The following is a 20,381-nucleotide window of genomic DNA, read 5'->3' as shown; positions in this document are numbered from 1 at the left end:
GCATCATTGGCAACTAAATGTTCCAGGATATAGATGCTTCAGACAGAACAGGGTGGGGGGATGGGTAATAAAAGAGTGGGAAGGAGTTGCATTGCTGGTCAGGGATGATACCACGATTCTGCTAAAGGAAGACACTATGGAGGGCTTAAGCAGTGAGGCATTATGGTTAGAGCTGAGAAATAAGAAGGGAGTAGTTACATTGTTGGGGCTGTACTACAGGCCTCCCAACAGTGAGCGTGAGGTAGAAGAACAAATAGGTAAAGAGATTATGGAAAGATGTAGAGGCAACAGGGTACTGGTGATGGGAGATTTTAATTTTCCCAACATTGTCTGGGATACACTTAGTGTCAGTGGTTGAATGGAGCAGAATTGTAAGAAGTGTCCAGGAAAGCTTGTCAATAGTTAGACAAGGGAAGAGGCTATATTGGACCTGGTGTTGGGGAATGAGCCAGGCCAGGTGGTAGAAGTTTCAGTGGGGGATTTCTCTGGGAATAGTAACCACAATTCTGTAAGTTTTAGATTACTCATAGACAAAGATGAGAGTGGTCCTAAGAGAAGAGTACTAAACTGGGTCAAGGCCAATTATATCAAAATTTGGCAAGAGCTGGGAAATGTAGGTTGGGAGCAGCTATTTGAAGGGTAATCCACATTTGATAGGTGGGAGGCTTTCAAAGATGGGTTGAAGATAGTGCAGGATAGGCATGCCCCTTTGAAAACAAGGGATAGGAAAGGCAAGATTTGTGAACCGTGGGTGACAGGAGAAATCGTGCAACTAGCTAAGAGGAAAAGGGAAGCGTACATAAGGTCCAGGCAGCTAAGAACAGAACGGGCCTTGGAGGAATATCGGGAGAGTAGAACCAATCTTAAACGAGGAATCAAGTGGGCTAAAAGGGGTCATGAAATAACTTTAGTGAGCAGAATTAAGGAGAATCCAAGGCCTTTTATGCATATATAAGAACGAAGAGGGTAACTAGAGAAAGGGTTGGTCCACAAAAGGATAAGGAAGGAAGGTTGTGAGTCGAACCTGAGAAAATAGGTAAGATTCTCAATGATTACTTTGCATCAGTGTTCACTGAGGAGAGAGACATAATGAATGTTGAGATTAGACATAGAAGTTTGTTTACTCTGGATCACATTGACATAAGGAGGGAAGATGTGTTGGGTAGGCTAACGGGTATTAAGGTGGACAAATCCCCAGGACCGGATGGGATTAATCCCAGGTTGCTGAGGGAGGCAAGAGAGGAAGTAGCTGAGGCCCTAACCGATATCTTTATAGCATCCTTAAATATAGGTGAAGTGCCGGAGGACTGGAGCGTTGCTCATGTTGTCCCCCTGTACAAGAAGGGTGGTATGGATATTCCAGGTAACTACAGACCAGTGAACCTGACATCAGTGGTGGGAAAGTTGCTGCAGAAGGTACTGAGGGATAAAATCTATTTATATTTGGAAAAGAATGGGCTTATCAGTGATAGGCAACATGGATTTGTGCAGGGGAGATCGTGCCTTACCAATTTAATACAGTTCTTTGAGGAAGTGACCAAGTTGATAGATGGAGGAAGGGTTGTAGATGTTATATATGTGGAATTAAGTAAGGCATTTGATAAGGTTCCCCATGGTAAACTAATGGAGAAAGTGAAGTCAAATGGTGTGCAGGGTGTGTTCTAGCTAGATGGATAAAGAACTAGTTAAGCAACAGGAGACAGAGTAGTAGTTGAAGGGAGTTTCTCAAAATGGAGAAAGGTGACAAGTAGTGTTCCACAGGAGTCAGTGCTGGGGCCACTGTTGTTTGTAGTATACATAAATGATCTGGAAGAGGGCATTGTTGGTCTGATCATTATGTTTGCAGATGACACAAAGATTGGTGGAGTAGGAGAAAGCATAGGGGACTGTCAAAGAATACAGGAAAATATAGATAGACTGGAGAGTTGGGTGGAGAAGTGACAGATAGAGTTCAATTCAGGCAAATGTGAGTTGATGCATTTTGGGAAGTTTAATTCTCGAGCAAACTATCCTGTAAACAGAAGAGTCTTGGGAAAAGTTGATGAGCAGAGAGATCTTGGAGATCAGGTCCATTGTCCCCTGAGGATGACTGCACAGGTGGATAGTGGTCAAGGCGGCATATGGTATGCTTGCCTTCATTGGATGGGTATTCAGTATAAGAGACAGGTCATATTAAAACTGTACAAGACTTTGGTTCAGCCGCATTTAGAACACTGTGTACAGTTCTGGTCGCCACATTACCAAAAATATGTGGACACTTTAGAGAGGGTGCAGGGGAGGTTTACGAGGATGTTGCCTGGTATGGAAGGTGCTAGCTTTAAAGAAAGGTTGAGTAGGTTAGGATTGTTTTCAATATAAAAATGGAGATTAAAGGGGGGACCTGATTGAAATCTACAAAATCATGAAGGATATAGACAGGGTTGATAGAGATAAACTTTTCCCAGGGTGAGGGATTAAATAACGAGAGGTCACGCATTGAAGGTGAGGAGTGAAAAGTTTAAGGTTGGATGCACGCGGAAAGTACTTTATACAGAGGTTGGTAGGTGCCTGGAACGCGTTACCAGCAGAGGTGATAGAGGCATCTGGACAGATGCAAGAGTAGGTGGGAAGCAGAGGGATACAGATGCTTAGGAATTGGGAGATAGGTTTAGACAGTGGATTTGGATCAGCTCAGGCTTGGAGGGCCGAAGGGCCTGTTCCTGGGCTGTAAGCTTTCTTTGTTCTTTGTTCTTGGCCAATTTGAGGCCTTTTTACTCAGCAGCACCACTGGGAAGGCAGAGGCTGCTTCTCGAACCACACCCACCTGGGGTCTTGATAAGGACAGAGCCAAACAGTGAAATTATGATGGAAAGGGAGATGCAAGTGGGGGATAAATGGTCGGACCCAAGAGTAGGAGGGCAGCTTCCATTTCCCTCTGCCACCCTGACACTGCCAGATGCTGGGTCCCTACTCCAGAAGTCCACAAATAAACACTCAATTGCCAATAATTTCCCCATTTGAAAAATCTCCGCTTGTGGCAGGGCAGAAAAATCATGTGTGGCTCATTTACCACAAATTGAATTGGAATGGAGGCAGGGTTCCCAATTGTCATCCTCCACTTCCTGCCAAATTAAATGCCACCAAACCCACCACAGATGAAGGCAAAAGATTAAGCCCAACACTTGCTTTTAGGTGACAAGGAATAAAATCTCATGGTCTTATCACACCATAGGGCTACTCTCCTGTTAGACAGACAGAGAGAGAGTGAGAGAAAACTAACTGGTGGCTTAACCTGTGAGTCATAATGACTCAGGCAAAGGGAAGAGGTTAAGAAGGAGTAATGGTGATCTCAGCTGCTGCAGGAAATGAACCCATGTTCTTGATATCACCCTGCATCACAAACTAGCTGTCCAGCCATCTGAGCTGAGTGATACACCTCTGTGTAGGTAATGTTTACATTGGCAAGCTAAATAATTTGAGGTGAAGTAGCTACTTTAGACAAAAATCATGAAATTGATGAAAATTGCAGCAAAATGTGAACTTTAGAAATATATTTTTCTCACATTTTCACTGAAACTCACATGTATATTGTCAGATAAAAGATTTGTTATGTGCAAACAAAATGGGACAATGTTTTAGAGCATTTGCATCATTTAAGAGTGGGCTGGTTGATTAATGCAGCTGAAAATTGGTTTGTCACAGAAAAAGTTATATTTCTTTGTAAATTATGTCTGGCTTATTATATTAATTATGGTTATTAATTCCTTAGTAATTTGAAGGGGTATTCAAACATTTTAAATATTCTTATTTCTGCCCATTTACCCAAGGGCACAGTTGTCTTACTCAGCCTCCTCAAAAGCTCATAAAACCATAGAATTAGCTGAAACTGCCAATCCTGATTAATTCAGCCAAACTGGAAACTTCAAACATTGTGCAGGCTTTCCTGCATTGTTGCCTCAAATTTTTATTTTCTGAAAAGAACAAAAGTTACGATTGACTATTAAACGCACTTTTGTGCAATTGTTAGGTAGAGTCAAGAGGTGTAATGTAATTTATTCATGCTGGATACTTTCTTATAAAATAAACATATGGTTTTGGAAAAGATTGAATATAAAAGTCCAGGCCCTCAGGGTGACTTTAGACCAAATGCGATATTGTGCCTACTCTTAAATTAGCATCATTGGCTCAAGATTGTTTTTGTTTTGGCTTTCATTAACAGGGGGATTGAGTTTAAGAGTCATGAGATCTTGATGCAGCTCTATAAAACTTTGGTTAGACCGCACTTGGAATATTGCGTCCAGTTCTGGTCGCCCTATTATAAGAAAGATGTGGATGCTTTGGAGCGGGTTCAGAGGAGGTTTACCAGGATGCTGCCTGGACTGGAGGGCTTATCTTATGAGGAGAGGTTGACTGAGCTCGGACTTTTTTCATTGGAGAAAAGGAAGAGAAGAGGGGACCTAATTGAGGTATACAAGATAATGAAAGGCATAGATAGAGTCGATAGCCAGAGACTATTTCCCAGGGGAGAAATGACTAACACGAGGGGTCATAGTTTTAAGCTGGTTGGAGGAAAGTATAGAGGGGATGTCAGAGACGGGTTCTTTACAGAGAGAGTTGTGAGAGCATGGAAAGTGTTGCCAGCAGCAGTTGTGGAGGCAGGGTCATTGGGGACATTTAAGAGATTCCTGGACATGCATATGGTCACAGAAATTTGAGGGTGCATACATGAGGATCAGTGGTCGGCACAACATCGTGGGCTGAAGGGCTTGTTCTGTGCTGTACTGTTCTATGTTCTATGTTTTGTCTGCCTTTTATTACAGTATGCATTTTCTGACCTGACAATAAACCTCAATCTGTTTTAAACCTTAAATTGGATATTGTGTGTAAACTAAGGCTTATATTGTGTGTAAACTAAGGCAATCATAGCGTACATAAGAACAGTTTATGTAGCTGTACAATAGAATATTCTTGGCCAGAGCAAAATATAGTTTTATGAAGGAACTATGACTAATAAGTCTTTGGCAATTGCATTATTCACATCAATTCATTTAGCAATAAAGCTAATGTAAATGAGCCTGTTAACAAATTCTACTGTTCTCACAAATAGCTCTTGGTCAATCAAGACAATATCACATAAATAGTTTAATCTATAGATTAGCTATTTGATGTGTGTAAATAATGTATGGAATCTAGTTAATTAATAATTAATCAATAAATTAGTTTGTGAGAAATTTTTCCATTGAAAAATCTAGTCATGATTAAAATCTTGTGAATCATCAAAATTACTTCTCATCTAATTGCTGAGTTTCATGTGTGAAATTGGTGTGTATAAATATTGAGAAATTCTGGGATGTTAGTTCATCGTCTGTGATCTCTTACCAAATGCTGACATGCCTATAGATGATATAGCATAAATATCCTGGACAGGTAAGTTATCAGCTGTCAGTAAATTAGTCAGGAGTTTGTTCACATGTACTGATCACACAGAGGAAGAGCTTTTATCCACTCATGTTAATAATCTCTTCTGATATCACTCTGTTGGCAGCACTGTTGAACTAGCCTATTTAGTGCTAATGGGCTGCAGGATTAGACAGAGTAAAATTAACATCAACTGGTGTCTAAACCAGGAATGATTCAAACTCTCTTCATTCATAGATTTTGTAAAATATTAACTTTCTCATTATGATTAGGATTGCTTTTACTGTGTTAGTGCAAGTGCGATGTCTGAACTAATTAGTGACTTTAAAAATACAATTTGTGTTCAACCTATCACCCAATCATCTGTAATCTAGCAATTTTTCCATTTTGTTGTTGAATGATAAGTGCAATATAATAGAAAATAAACAGTCAACAGAGGCTTTGCATCAACTATGCATCTAGTTCAGGATTTAGCTGTAAATATGTTTCATTTTATTTTCCATTACAGTTCTTGAATACAACATCACATTAGACTCTGCACGCCGTACCTCCAGAGGGCTGTTTAGGAAAATACATGAAAGAAATATCCGAGGAAATATCACTTTACCCTTATATAGCTGTGCTGAACACATCTTCTACATGTTGGCAAGTAAATCATACTTCTCTTTTATAGAACTGGCAAACTTTTTTCCCAATGACTCAAATGATTGCAACTCCTTGGGTACAATACTGATCCAGAAACTCCTTCAAGGTCTCAGGTTCATGTTCAATACCCCTTGCTTCAATGAGCTAATTAATTTCAAACAGGTAAAATTTTGCTTATTATTACTGACCTTAGTGTTTCCATGCTAGCAAGGTTTCATAGTTTCATAGTAGGAGAAACAGGAGTAGGCCATTTGCCCTGTTGAGCCTGCTCTGCCATTCATAAGATCATGGCTGATCTATCCATCGTCTCAGCTTCTCCCCATAACCCTGCATTATCCCCATAACCCTTAATTCCCCTACCATGCAAACGCCATCCAACTGTGTCGTGAATATATTTAATGAAGTTGCCTTCACTGCTTCCTTGGGCAGAGATTCACCAATCTCTATAAATGCAGTTCCTCCTCATCTCTGTCCTAAATCTACTCCCCCTAATCATGATGCCATGTCCCCTAGTCCTAGTCTCATCCACCAGTGGAAACAACTTGCCTGCCTCTAACTTATCTTTCACTTTCATAATTTTATATGGTTCTATGAGATCTCCTCTCATTTTCTAAATTCTAGTGAATACAGTTCCAAGGGGCGCAGCCTTTTTCATAGGGTAACCCTCTTATCTCCAGAATCAACCTGGTGAACCTCCTCTGCATTGCCTTCTCCAAAGCCAGTATATCCTTCCTCAAGTAAGGAGACTAGAACTGCACACAATACTCCAGGTGCAGCCTCACCAACACCTTGTACAATTGCCTTCCAGAACCTTCCTGCTCTTAAAGTCAATCCCTCTAACAGTGAAAACCAATATTCCATTTGCCTTCCAGATTACCTGTTGCACCTGCAATCAACTTTTAGGCGATTCATGAAAGAGCACTCCTCAGTCCCTCTGCACGACAGCATGCTGCAATCTTTCACTATTTAAATAATATTCTGAGTTACTATTTTTATTTCCAAAGTGGATAACCTCACATTTACCAATATTGTACTCCATCTGCCAGACCCTTGCCCACTCACTAAACTTATCTAAACCTCTCTGCAGACCATCCACATTCTCTGCACAGTTTGCCTTTCCACTCAATTTTGTGTCATCAGCAAACTTGGATGTGTTATACTCGGTCTCCTCTTCCCTATCATTTATACATATCATGAACAGTTGCAGGCCCAACACTGAGTCCTGCAGCGCCCTGCTCATCACTGATCTCCACCAAAGAAACACCCATTTTCTTAACTCTCAGCTTTCTATTGGTTAACCAGTCCTCTATCCATGCTAGTACATTCCCCACAACTCCATGCACTCTTATCTAATGGATGAGTCTTTTATGTGGCACCTTATTGAACGCCTTCTGGAAGTTCAAGTATACAACATTCACCTATTCCCCTCCATCCATTGCATTTGTTACATCCTCAAACAACTCCAGTAGGTTTGTCAAACACGACCTTCCCTTCCTGAATCTATGCTGTGTCTGCCTGATGGAATCCTTTCCATCCAGATGTCTCACTATTACTTCTTTAATGATAGCCTCGCTCACTTTCCAGACTACAGATGTTAAGCTAACTGGCCTATGGTTTACATCTTTTGTCTACCCCCTTTTTTAAACAATGACGTGACATTCACTGTCTTCCAGTCCTCCGGAACCTGCCCAGAGTCCAGTGAATTTTGGTAAATTACCGCTAGCGCATCTACTATAACTTCCGCCATTTTTTTCAGCACCCTGGGATGCACTCCATCAGGACAGATGACTTATTTATTTTTAGACCCTCAAGTTTGCTTAGCTTTACCCCTTTAACGATAACAATTGAATTGAAGTCCTCACCTCCCATCATATCCTTAACATCGTTCTTTGACATGTTAGACAAATCTTCCACTATGATGATGGACATAAAATATTTATTCAAGGCCTCAGCCATTTCAGCATTACCCAGTATTAATTCCCATTTCTCAAACCACAAGGGATCTATGTCCACTTTAGCCACCCTTTTCCATTTTATATGTTTATAAAAATACTTCCTACCTGTTTTTATATTCTCTGCTAGTTTGCATTCATAATCTATCTTTCTTTATTGCTTCCTTCGTGGTTCTTTGGTTTTTTAAAAGTTTTCCCACTAATATTGGCTACTTTGTAAGCCTGAGCTTTTAATTGGATGTTTTCCTTTATTTCCTTGGTTATGCAAGGCTGGCACTTCGTACCCTTGCCATCCTTGTTTTTGACTGGAATATACTTTCCTTGAGCACTGTGAAAAATCTCTTTTGAAAATCCTCCACTGTTCCTCAACTAGCACCATATAACTTGTGTTCCCAGTCTAATTTAGCCAACTCCTTCCCCACCCCATTATAGTCTCCCTTGTTTAAGCATAACACCCTGGTTTTAGACGATACAATTTCACTCGCCATTTGTGTCCGAAATTCAATCATACTGTGATCAATCTTTCCAAGAGAATCCTTAACTAAGAGATCATTAATTTTACCTGTCTCATTACGCAGGACCAGATCTAAGATTGCACGCTCCCTTGTAGGTTCGGTTCATGCTGTTCAAGAAACTCAAGCGCTTTGTTCCTTGTCAATGAAAACTGATGAAAATGCTCAAAAGATGTGACAGCGTCTGTGGAAAGAGAAACAGAGGGCAGAGCAGGACATTGTCCATATGGACTTTAGCTATGCCTTTAACAAGGTTCTGCATGGTAGACTCATTAGTAAAGTTAGATCACCTCAGATTCATGGAGATTTTGCCAATGGTTGCAAAATTGGCTTGATGGTAAAGGACAGAGGGTGGTGGTAGAGGGATGTTTTTCGAATTGGAGGTTTGTGATGAGTAGTGGTCCACAGTGTCAGTGCTGGATCTGCTGCTGTTTGTCATTTATATAAAGGATTTTGATAAGAATATAAGAAGCATGGTTGATAAGTTGCAAATGACACCAAGTTGGTGGTACAGTAGACAGTGAAGGAGGTTATCTAAGAGTACAAAGGGATCTTGGTCAATTGGGCCAATGGGCCAAGGAGTGACAAATGAAGTTTGATTTAGATAAATGCAAGGTTTTGCATTTTGGTAAAACAAACAAGAACATAAATTGAATAATTGAACTTCGGGCCCTGGGAGGTGTTGTTGATTAGAGAGACCTCTGGTGCATTGTTCCTAGAAGGTTGCATCAGAGATAGACAGGATATTAAAGACGACATTTGGCATAATGCCTTACACGCTCAGTATAGGAGTTCAAACGTCATCTTTTGGTTGTACAGGACTTTGGTTAGACCACTTTTAGATTACTGTGTACAGTCCTGGTTGCCCTGCTTTAAGAAGGATATTAGTAAATTGGTAAATGTTAAGAAAAGATTTACAAGATGTTATCTAGATAGGAAAATTTGAGTTATGAAGAAAGGCTGGATAGGCTGGAACCTTTTTCACTGGAGTATAGGAGGTTGATAGGTTATCATACAGAGGTTTGTAAACTCATGAGGGTCATAGATAAGGTGAATAACGAAGATCATTTCCATAGGGTAGGGGAGTTCAAAACCAGAGGGCATTTTTTTCCATGAAAGGAGAAAGATTTAAGAGGGACCTGAGGGCAACCTTTTCACACAGAAGGTGATTTCTATATGAAATGAACTGCCAGAGGAAATGGTAGAGGTGGGTACAATTACAACATTTAAAAGACACTTTGACAGGTACATGAATAGAAAAGGTTTATGGCCAGGCACAGGCAAATGGGACAAGTTCAGTTTGGGAAACTAGAGGGTCAGCTTTCATTCTGTATGACTCTTTTTGTGATTCAAATGCCTGGATCTATAGTTACAGGGTTGGATTTGGGATTCAGGAAAATTGTGGTGGAACTGCACTGAAGATAGATTTTTGACTCATTCCCACCTCCATGTTTCATTTTCTGGGGGCGAATTGTGAATCAAGTGAGCTGTCCATTCCTTGGAGGCAGAAAGCCAATTCTCTCTGCATAAAAGAGCTTGGACTTCATCTTGACATTTAATTAGATAACCCTCCTCTTTGGTGGAGATATAAAGATAGCAAAGATGATTCTCAATAGGAGCGAGAGTAACAGGGTAGCTGTTATGGGGGACTTTAATTTCCCCGATATTGACTGGGAATACTATAGTTCAAGTAGTTTAGATGGGTCAGTTTTTGTTGAATGTGTGCAGGAGTGTTTTCTGACAGAGTATGTAAACAGGCCAACAAGAGGCGATGCTATATTGGATTTGGTAATGGGAAATTAACCCAGCCAGGTGTTAGATTTGGAGGCAGGTGAGCACTTTGGCGATAGTAACCACACGATAGTGACCACAATTAGGTTATGTTTATTATAGCGATGGGCAGGGATAGGTATCTACCACTGGGAAGAGAGGTATAACTGGGGAAAGACAATTATGATGCAATTAGGCAAGATTTAGGATGCATAGGATGGGGAAGGAAACGGCAGGGGATGGACACATTTGAAATGTGGAGCTCATTTCAGGAACAGCTCCTGCAGATCCTTGATAATATATACCTAACAGACAGGGAGGTAGTTGTCAAGAGAGGGAGCCATAGTTTACTAAAGAAGTTGAAGCTTTTGTCAAGAGGAAGAAGGAAGTTTATGTGAGGATGAGGCATGAAGGCTCAGATAGGGGGCTGGAGAGTTATAAGTTAGCCAGAAAAGATCTAAAGCGAGGGCTAAGAAGAGCCAGGAGGGGACATGAGAAGTTGTTGGAGGATAGGATCAAGGAAAACCCTAAGGCCAACTATAGGTAGATCAGGAATAAAAGAATAACTAGAGTAAGATTAGGGCCAATCAAAAAAAGTAGTGGAAAGTCGTGTGTGGAATCTGAGGACGTAAGGGAAGTGCTTAATGAACACTTTTCGTCAGTATTCACATTGGAAAAGGGCAATGTTAATGAGAATACAGAGATACAGGTTACAAGATTATGTGGGATTGAGGTTGACAAAGAGGAGGTTCTAACAATTTTGGAAGATCTGAAAATAGAGAAGACCCTGAGGCTCAACGGGATATATCCTCAGATTCTCTGGGAAGCCAGGGAGGAGATTGCAGAGCCTTTGGCTTTGATCTTTATGTCATCATTGTCGACAGGAGTAGTGCCAGAAGACTAGACGATAGCAAATGTTGTTCCCTGTTTAAGAAGAGGAGTCGGGACAGCGCTGGTAATTATAGGCCAGTAAGCCTTACTTTGGTTGTGGGTAAGGTGTTGGAAAAGGTTATAAGAAATAGGATTTATAATCATCTGGAAAGGAATAATTTGATTAGGGATAGTCAACACGGTTTTGTGAAGGGTAGGTCATGCCCCTCTAACCTTATTGAGTTCTTTGAGAAGGTGATGAAGGTAAAGCGGTTGATGTGGTGTATATGCACTTCAGTAAGGCATTTGATAAGGTTCCACATGATAGGCTATTGCTCAAAATACGGATTTCAGGATCGAAGGTGATTTAGCGGTTTGGATCAGAAGTTGGCTAGCTGAAAGAAGACAGAGGGCAGTGGTCGATGGGAAATGTTCATCCTGAAGCTCAGTTACCAGTGGTGTGCCACATGGATCTGTTTTAGGGGCACTGCTGTTTGTCATTTTTATAAATGATTTGGAGGTGGGTGTAAGAAGGATCGGTTAGTAAATGTGCGGATGACACTAAGGTAGGCAGGGTTGTGGATAGTGCCAAAGGATGGTGTGGGTTACAGAGGGTCATAGATAAGATACAAAGCTGGGCTGAGAAGTGGCAAATGGAATTTAATGTGGAAAAGTTGAGAGGTAGTTCACTTCAGAAGAAATAACAGGAATGCAGAATATTGGGCTAATGTTAAAATTATTGGCAGTGTAGATAAACAGAGAAATCTTGGTGTCCAGGTGCATAAATCCCTGAAAGTTGCCACCCAGGTTGATAGGGTTGTTAAGGCGGCATATGGTGTGTTGGCATTTATTGGTAGGAGGATTGAGTTCCAGAGCCATGAGATCATGCTTCAGCTATACAAGACACTGGTAAGTCCGCACCTGGAGTATTTCGTGCAGTTCTGATCACCGCATTACAGGAAGAATGTGGAAGCTTTGGAAAGGGTTCAGAGGAGATTTACTAGGATGTTGACTGGTATGGAAGAAAGGTCTTATGAGGAAAGGCTGAGGGAACTGAGGCTGTTTTCATTGGAGAGAAGAAGGTTGAGAGGTAACTTAATCGAGACGTAGAAAATAATCAGAGGATTAGATAAGGTTGTCAGTGAGAGCCTTTTTCCTCAGGTGGTGAAGACTAACATGAGGGGACATAGCTTTAAATTGAGGGGTTATAAATTTAGGACAGATATCAGGGGTAGTTTCTTCAGTCTGAGAGTAGTAGGGGCAAGGTACGGCCTGCCTTCAACAGTAGTAGACTCGCCGCATTTAAATGGGCATTGGACATACATATAGATAATAATGGAATGGTATAGGTTAGTTGGGCATCAGATTATTTTCACAGGTCGGCGTAACATTGAGAGCCAAAGGGCCTGTACTGTGCTGTAACGTTCTATGTTCTATGTCTATGTGTCACCCAGCCCCACTCTCCATTATACTGGGAAGTGGAAGGATTTGATCCAGGCTGGTGTCAGCTTTAAGATTTCTAAAAGTTTGCATCTCATTTGACCCAACCCTCTTTCATTGGTGATACAAATTATCTCCAAGGTTTCAGTGCACTGACTTTTCAACAAAAGTGACTTTAGCACTGTAGCGATTGTAACAAAGATCAGCCATGTGGACCTCATGGAATATGAATTCCCTAATTGGACCAGGTTAACAGTCCCAATCAGGGAGTCCTGACTGACAGATATAAGCCTGTCAGACATCCTGCTCACTCAGAGCTGGATCTGAGGAAGCTGGATCAATGTCAAGAACTCACAAGGGTGATTTGGTGATGGGATACCGACCTGTGTGGTGTTATTTTAAGCAGACATTAGTTTAATGTTCATCATGCGACTACTTTTAAAGAATACTTGCATTTGATACATCAATGTATATGGCTGTTGTTTGTGTCCCACTGCTCTGTGTCCCACTGCTCTGTGTCCCACTGCTCTGTGTCTCCTGGTGTGTCACTACTGTTTGTGTGTGACTGCCCATCCTCAAATGTGATTTCTTTGCCTTTGGCTATTTTTCAGGATGCTCCAGATTTTCTAAACCCCGTGGAGATTCTGGTGGAGTTTGCATTATCAAATCCAGAGGAAGGACCAGTTCTAGATGCCAGCTTACCAAATGAAAGGAAAGCTTTGGTAATTTAATGTTCTGTTATTTCTATAATCCTTTGGGTTTTTGAAGCGAGTCAAACATTTCTTATTCGAAACGTATTTGATGAAACAAATTGTAAACCCTGATATATCATTAAATATAGTGAAGTCTGTAATATAAACTTAGAAGTCCAATTCATCTCAGCAGAGCTCTTAAATCTGCCCATGGTAGATACTGGGTGAGTTGGCATTGTTTGTATAAGGGAAAAATGTGGTGAGTAGGGGAATGGTTTGACTTAAATTGGGTTAGGTCTTATGAGGAGCAATGGGATTAATAGTGTATTGTGGGTAGACATGAGACAACACTAATTTGATGTAGGGAGTTGAAGTGGTCATGGTGTGGGTAAAAGATTATAGATTGGCATGATTTTTTGAGAGGCCACGAAGTTGGGTAGAGAGGCAGAGATTGGCAAGAGTTGACTTGGATAGTCCATGGATAGTATGGTGGTTTTGGGAGTAAGTGATGGAAGTTGTTTTTATTTTATTTTTATTATAACTAGGAGAAATTCCCTGAGTACCTAGGCAGGCCCACCATTTACAGACTCAGAGCAGAAATGACTACAGGAGCTGCAGAAGGCTGAGTCCAACTAGGAAAGACCATAAGGGTAGAGGTTGTTCATTTGACTCATTATGTTCATCCTATCATTCAACAAAGCCATGGCTGATCTGATAATCTGAAACTCCACTTTCCTGTCTTAGGCCCATAACGCTCGACTCACTTAATGATTTAAAATAATCTGATCTTAGCCTTAAGTATACTTCACAATCCAGCCTCAATAGCCCACTGTGGTAAAGAATTCCACAGGTTCATCATTCAGATGAGTGGATTCACACAGGTTTTGGTGCTTCAACTCTTCGCAGTGTACGTCGTTGACATAGATGAGGAGAGTAAAGACATTGTAGCTAAATTTTTAGGTGACACTCATATGAGAAGGAAAGTACATTGTGAAGAAAACATAAGGATTTTGCAGACAACTATTAATAGGCTGAGTGTACATTGAGATGAAGTACATTGTGGGACAATGTGCTGTTCACTCTAGTAAGAAGAATAATAAAGCAAAGTATTAAGTAAATGGAGAATGACTGAGGAATTCCAAAGTGTAGGGAGATCTAGATTTTCACAAAATACTAGTGTGTAGCTACAACACTTAATCAAGAAGGCTAATGGGATGCTATCCTTAATTGGAAGCAGAAATGTACATAGACTTAAGGATGACATGCTTCAGTTATACAGGGCATTAGTGTGACCACATCTCCAATACTGTGCCATATTTAAGGGTTAGTTTATAAGAGAGAGATTGGATAGATTGGGCTTGTTCCCACTTGCGTTTAGAAGATTGATGGTGGATTGGTTGAAGTGTATAAAATTTGAATGGTCTTGACAAGGTGGAGGTGAAAAGGAGGTTCTCTCTTGTCCCTGAGTCCAGAACTAGTGGACACAGTTTAAGAATTAGGAAACCCCCATTCTGGGCAGAAATGAAGAGCTTTTCTTTCTGACTCAGAAGATTGTATGACATTAGAATCCTTTGTTTTAGAAGGTGGCTGATGTGAGTTTGTTGAATATTTTAACACAGAGGTGAATAGATTAAGTTAAATTCCCTACAGTGTGAAAACAAGCTCTTCGGCCCAACAAGTCCACACCAACCCTCTGAAGTGTAACCCACCCATACCCCTAACCTATACATACTCCTGTCTAATGCACCTAACACTATGGGCAATTTAGCATGGCCAATTCACCTAACCTGTTGATCTTTGGATTGTGGGAGGAAGCCCACGCAGAGACAGGGAGACTATGCAAACTCCTCACAGACAGACAGTCACCCAGGTGGTAATCAAACCCAGGTCCCTGGCGCTGTGAGGCAGTAGTGCTAACCACTGAGCCATCATGCACTAGATTCTTGCTCAAGTTAAAAATCACAACACCAGATTATAATCCAACAGGTTTATTTGGAAGTATTAGCTTTTGGAGCACTGCTCCTTCTCCAGGTAGCTGTGCAGCAGGACCACAAGACACAGACTTTCTAGCAAAAGATTAGTGTCATGCAACTGAAATGATTTATTGAGCAAACCTAGGTTGCTGTTAAGTCTTTCATCTTTTAGAATGGGTTGCAGATTTTGGTTCATTAATATGTAAATCCCAGAACTTCTTTTAAGTTATCTTGAGACTGTGACTTAGGGTTTTATAAAAAAGGTAACATGTCAACTCAGACAATGCATTAAAGGTGTGAGGTTAGAGTCTGTCTGTATTCCAATCTTGAGTCAGATTGGTTATATTTCCAAAATAGAATTTATGAAATATTACATGGATTGACTGCCTGTAGATTGTGTACTTTTTGAGCAAAATAGAATGTATCTGCAAATATAATTTCTCCCCATACACTTAATTGTGTGTGTGTGTATATACACATGAGAGAGAGAGAGAGAGAGAGAGAACAAAGTTAAAAATCACAACACCAAGTTACAGTCCAACAGGTTTAATTGGAAGCACTACCTCTCGTAGTACTGCTCCTTCATCAGCTAGTGCTTCCAATTAAACTTGGTGTTGTATGAATTTTAACTTTGTACACCCCAGTCCAACACTGGCATCTCCAAACATGTAAGTGTGTGTGTTAACATGTGTGCATTCTTGCTAAAGTGTGCGTGTGAATGTGGTGGAGTATAAGCCTGTGAGAGGGTGTGTGCGTGTGTGCAAGAGAGAGAGAGAAAAAGAGAGAGAAAATGAGAGAGAGAAAATAGTGTAGTGGGGTGACCTGTACGATCTGCAGGTAGTCAATCCATGTAATATTTTATAAATTCCACTTTGAAAATAGAACCAATCTGACTCAAGACTGGGATACAGACAGACTCTCACCTCACACCTTTAATGCATTGTCTGAGCTGAGATGTCACTTTTTTTTATAAAACCTTAAGTTATCGTGAGAAAGTGACTTAAAAGAAGTTCTAGGATTTACATAGAAATGAACCAAAACCAGCAAACCCATTCTAAAAGATGAAAAACCTAACAGCAATCTAGGTTTGCTCAATATATCATTTGAGTTGCATGACACTGTAATCTTCTGCTATAAATTCTGTGTCTATGGTCCTGCTCCATAGATACCTGATGAAGGAACAACACTCCAAAAGCTAATGTTTCCAAATAAACCTGTTGCACTCTAACTTGGCGTTGTGTCATTTTTAGCTTTGTACACCCCAGCATATCATAGATGCAGCATGGCTCCTACATATCATAGATTCTTGCTAGACAAGAGAGTCGAAGGTTATCAAGGCTAGATGGGAACATGAAATTTGAAACGCAAACAGAATAGCCATGATCTTCCTTCTTAGTGGACCAGGCTTGAGGGCTGAGTGGCCTACTTCTATTCCTATTTCATATGTATGTATATAATTCTCACCACGGAAAATTTCATCCTATAATTTCCCATTGGTCTCTAAACAGGGCAGAAATTAGACCTTAACCAAGTTGGCAGAAAATTTGGTATAAGATTGAAAAAGACCATGTCGTAGTCCTGTAATTCAAAACCATTTCTCGTCTCTTTAATGATTCAGAAGAAAAAAAAAGGCCAGAGGTAGCCAAAAGCAGTATCCATTCAGAAGAGAAGATCCATGCCGGTAGATACGCTGATAAGCACCTTAAAAGCAGTCAGACTTAGTGGCAAAACATATTTCCTTAGAGTTCAGTGAAAAAGTGATTGAGTTAGGTTGTCTTTGAATCTTGAGGAAAGAATCATGTGGTAAATCAGCAAAAAGTTGCTGTAAGGAAATGTTTATAACCTCATCAGTTGTTTGATTATTTTTATGTAACGATAGGAGTGATACTTCACTGGGGTTGAGTGTCTGTAAAAGATATGCTGGAACAAAGTGTTAAATACATTTGCTACTTATAATAAGATCTTTCCCAATTGTCTTTTTTGTCAGTCTTTTGTTCAATAGAAATAAATCATTTTCTTAAAATGGGGTCACCTGTACGATCTGCAGGCAGTCAATCCATGTAATATTTTATAAATTCTACTTTGGAAATTGAACCAGTCTGACTCAAGATTGGGATACAGACAGACTCTAACCTCACACCTTTAATGCATTTGATTCCTCACTCTGGAATCAGATTTGTCCAGTATTACCATCAGCTGGCATCATAGCAAATTAATAATACAGACTTTATATCAACTCAGAAACACTCAGTCAAGAGATAAAAGCGATCAACAATGGTCAGTATATTTTAAAAATGGATTTTTAAAAAAATCTCAACATTTTTTGAATTAAAATGTAACAGACATGCTACTCATTAATCCAACCCCACAACCTTACAAAAAGGTTGTAATTTTTGAGCCAGTTAATTTTAGGGCATCCAATAGATCTTTTTATTTATTCATGGAATGTAGGCATCACTTACTTAGGTAATATTAAGTGGCTATCTTTAATACGGTTTTAATGTTAAAATTACAGTAATATAATCCATATCTATTCCATATTTCCTTAAGGAAAAGGACTTTTTATTTGCCATGTTTCCATATCGTGACTGCTCTTTCAGGGAAAAGATTAGGACTGCTAAATTAGGCTGAGTGGCAATGATATGTATGGAGCTGGTTGGCACTGTTTTATTTTGCTGCAGAATCAGTATTTTTGGTTTTAGATGGAGTTCACGTCTTTAAAGAATAATTACATGTTGTACTGCAGGATAAACTGTTCTACATGCAGTTTGTTCACATTTATATTTAGCATACAGTTTTGCTATTGTGACACGTGTCTCCAGAGGGGCTGAAAAAGCTGCAGTTATTGTTCAGCTCAAACAGGTCCAAGTAGCTCCTCACATTCCATAACCAGGTTATTTCTCATTTCTAATCACTGCAGCTTAGTTTGTTTATGTATTCTCTAATTCTACTGTTAAAAATGTACTTCATCAGGTATCTTTCACAAAGGATTGTGGAGAAGATGAAGAATGCATCAATGATCTGACACTTACAGCACAAGCAGACTTGAAGGGTAATAGGTAAGGAAGATTACAAAATAAATTAGTTAAACAAATGTCTATTATCATTTCAGGTTTCATCGTATTACTCTTGATTTCCTCTTGCCTTTTTATGCATAGGGAACATAACATTTTTGTTATTTCTTACAACGATTATAGTGTACATAGAAGCCCTGGCAAGAGCTGGCCTGACCTTTGTGCATTTCTTTGGATAATGAGAATCCCCTTTCAGAGAAATAAGGTATCCATTTGGTCTGATTCTGGGATACCTTCTTCAGTTGACCTTTGGAATTGTTAAAAGTAGGAACGAATGTGCAAAGAAAGCATTTTAACTCATTAGCTGTCAAGTTCATTGGAGCTGTCAACAAGCCTGACAAAATCAACTCTCAAAACTGTGAAAAGCCACTATCAAGAGGAGGACCTGCAAAAATGAGATGGGCGTCTATCAAGGTGATCTGTGAAAAGTGCCAAGGAGTACTGTTCAAAGGGAAATGCCAAGGATTTTGTATACTCCTGCATCTTACATATTTCAAAAAAAAAGTCTGGAGTGTTAAACATAAAAAAGGCTATTTTACTGTTTTTTTTAATGTGGCCTGAATATCTCATTTACTGAATTACTGTTGCACAACTTATTTTACATCAATTATTGCAGCTCGGTTCCTTTTATTTCATTGCTCAAGTGACAAATCCAAATAGTTCTTTATATCTTAAAAGAGGACTCTAGATTCAAATTCAAATTCAAATTCAAAATCAACACTTTCCTGATGAAGGGCTTATGCCCAAAACGTTGATTCTCCTGCTCCTCGGATGCTGCCTGACCTGCTTTGCTTTTCTACCACACCACTCTTGACTCTAAATTCAAATGCTTATTGTTACAAGAGATTGGTCACTTAAATGAAATGTTGTTGTTATAAGACATTATGTAGTTCAAATGATGTAAATATAGTAAATGGATTTTTATGAATGACCCTTTTTTTCAATATAGTCAAGTATGCAATATACACATAACATCCTTTAGTGGATTTTTATTAAATCTCAACTCTGCATGGACTTTATGATCTTCCAATGATGGATTCAAGGTAAATTAGCATAATAAACATAAGGACAAAAGGTGGTAGTTACAGAGTGTGAAATGGCACTAAGTTATTATATGGACAACAAAGAGTCAAGGGGGTGGGTAATTAACTAGCATAGGTTGGCCTAAAGGGTGTGAGGCACCATGGGAGGGGTAGATATTTGGGGATAAGATGGCATGGAGAATGAGGGATCACAGCGATAGATATTGTAAGACCATAAGACAGTGCAGTAATTAGGCCATTCAGCCCACCAAGTCAGCTCCACCATTTAATCATGGCTGGTAAGTTCCTCAACCCATTCTCCCACTTTCCCCCCTGTAATCCTTAATCCCCCTGCCAATCAAGAACCTGTCTGTTTATCTCAGTCTTAAATACTTGGCCTCCACTGCCTCTGTGGCAGTGAATTCCATAAATTTACCACTCTCTGGCTGAAGAAGTTTGTTCTTATCTTTGTTCTGAAAGGTCTTCCCTTTAGTCAAAGGCTGTGCCCTCGGGTCCTAGTCTCTCCTACCAATGGAGGCATCTTTCCAATATCAACTCTGTCCAGGCCATTCAGTATTTTAAAAGTTTCAATTAGATTCCCCATTCATTCTTCTAAACTCCATGGTGTATGGACCCAGAGTCCTCAAACGTTCCTTATATGTAAGGCATGCAGTAACAGGGAGGGTATGAGCGGTAATAAAAAGTGAGTACAGCACATGAATTAGATTAGATTACATTACATTACAGTGTGGAAACAGGCCCTTCGGCCCAACATGTCCACACCGACCCGCCAAAGCGCAACCCACCCATACCCCTACATTTACCCCTTACCTTACACTACGGGCAATTTAGCATGGCCAATTCACCTGACCTGCACATCTTTGGACTGTGGGAGGAAACCGGAGCACCCGGAGGAAACCCACGCAGACACGGGGAGAATGTTCAAACTCCACACAGTCAGTCGCCTGAGGCGGGAATTGAACCCGGGTCTCAGGCGCTGTGAGGCAGCAGTGCTAACCACTGTGCCACCGTGC

General features: G+C 40.2%; 1 protein-coding gene across 3 annotated transcripts in view; it reads left to right on the top strand.

Moving 5' to 3' along the window:
• The window catches only part of itga1 (integrin, alpha 1), a 235,270-nt gene that overhangs the window by 164,382 nt on the left and 50,507 nt on the right, over window positions 1–20,381 (top strand). For all 3 annotated transcript variants that reach the window (XM_043688299.2, XM_087989320.1, XM_087989321.1), the window contains exons 18-20: window positions 5,906–6,042; window positions 13,198–13,308; window positions 18,225–18,310. In XM_043688299.2, the coding sequence (XP_043544234.2) occupies window positions 5,906–6,042; window positions 13,198–13,308; window positions 18,225–18,310 (334 nt within the window). The remainder of the gene's footprint in view (window positions 1–5,905; window positions 6,043–13,197; window positions 13,309–18,224; window positions 18,311–20,381) is intronic.

Source organism: Chiloscyllium plagiosum, unplaced genomic scaffold, assembly GCF_037043375.1.
Source record: "Chiloscyllium plagiosum isolate Xiang-an unplaced genomic scaffold, Cpla_swu_hap1 HiC_scaffold_1, whole genome shotgun sequence".
In the NCBI taxonomy this organism is placed as follows: Eukaryota; Metazoa; Chordata; class Chondrichthyes; order Orectolobiformes; family Hemiscylliidae; genus Chiloscyllium; species Chiloscyllium plagiosum.
This window is presented reverse-complemented; position numbering and strand designations above follow the sequence as displayed.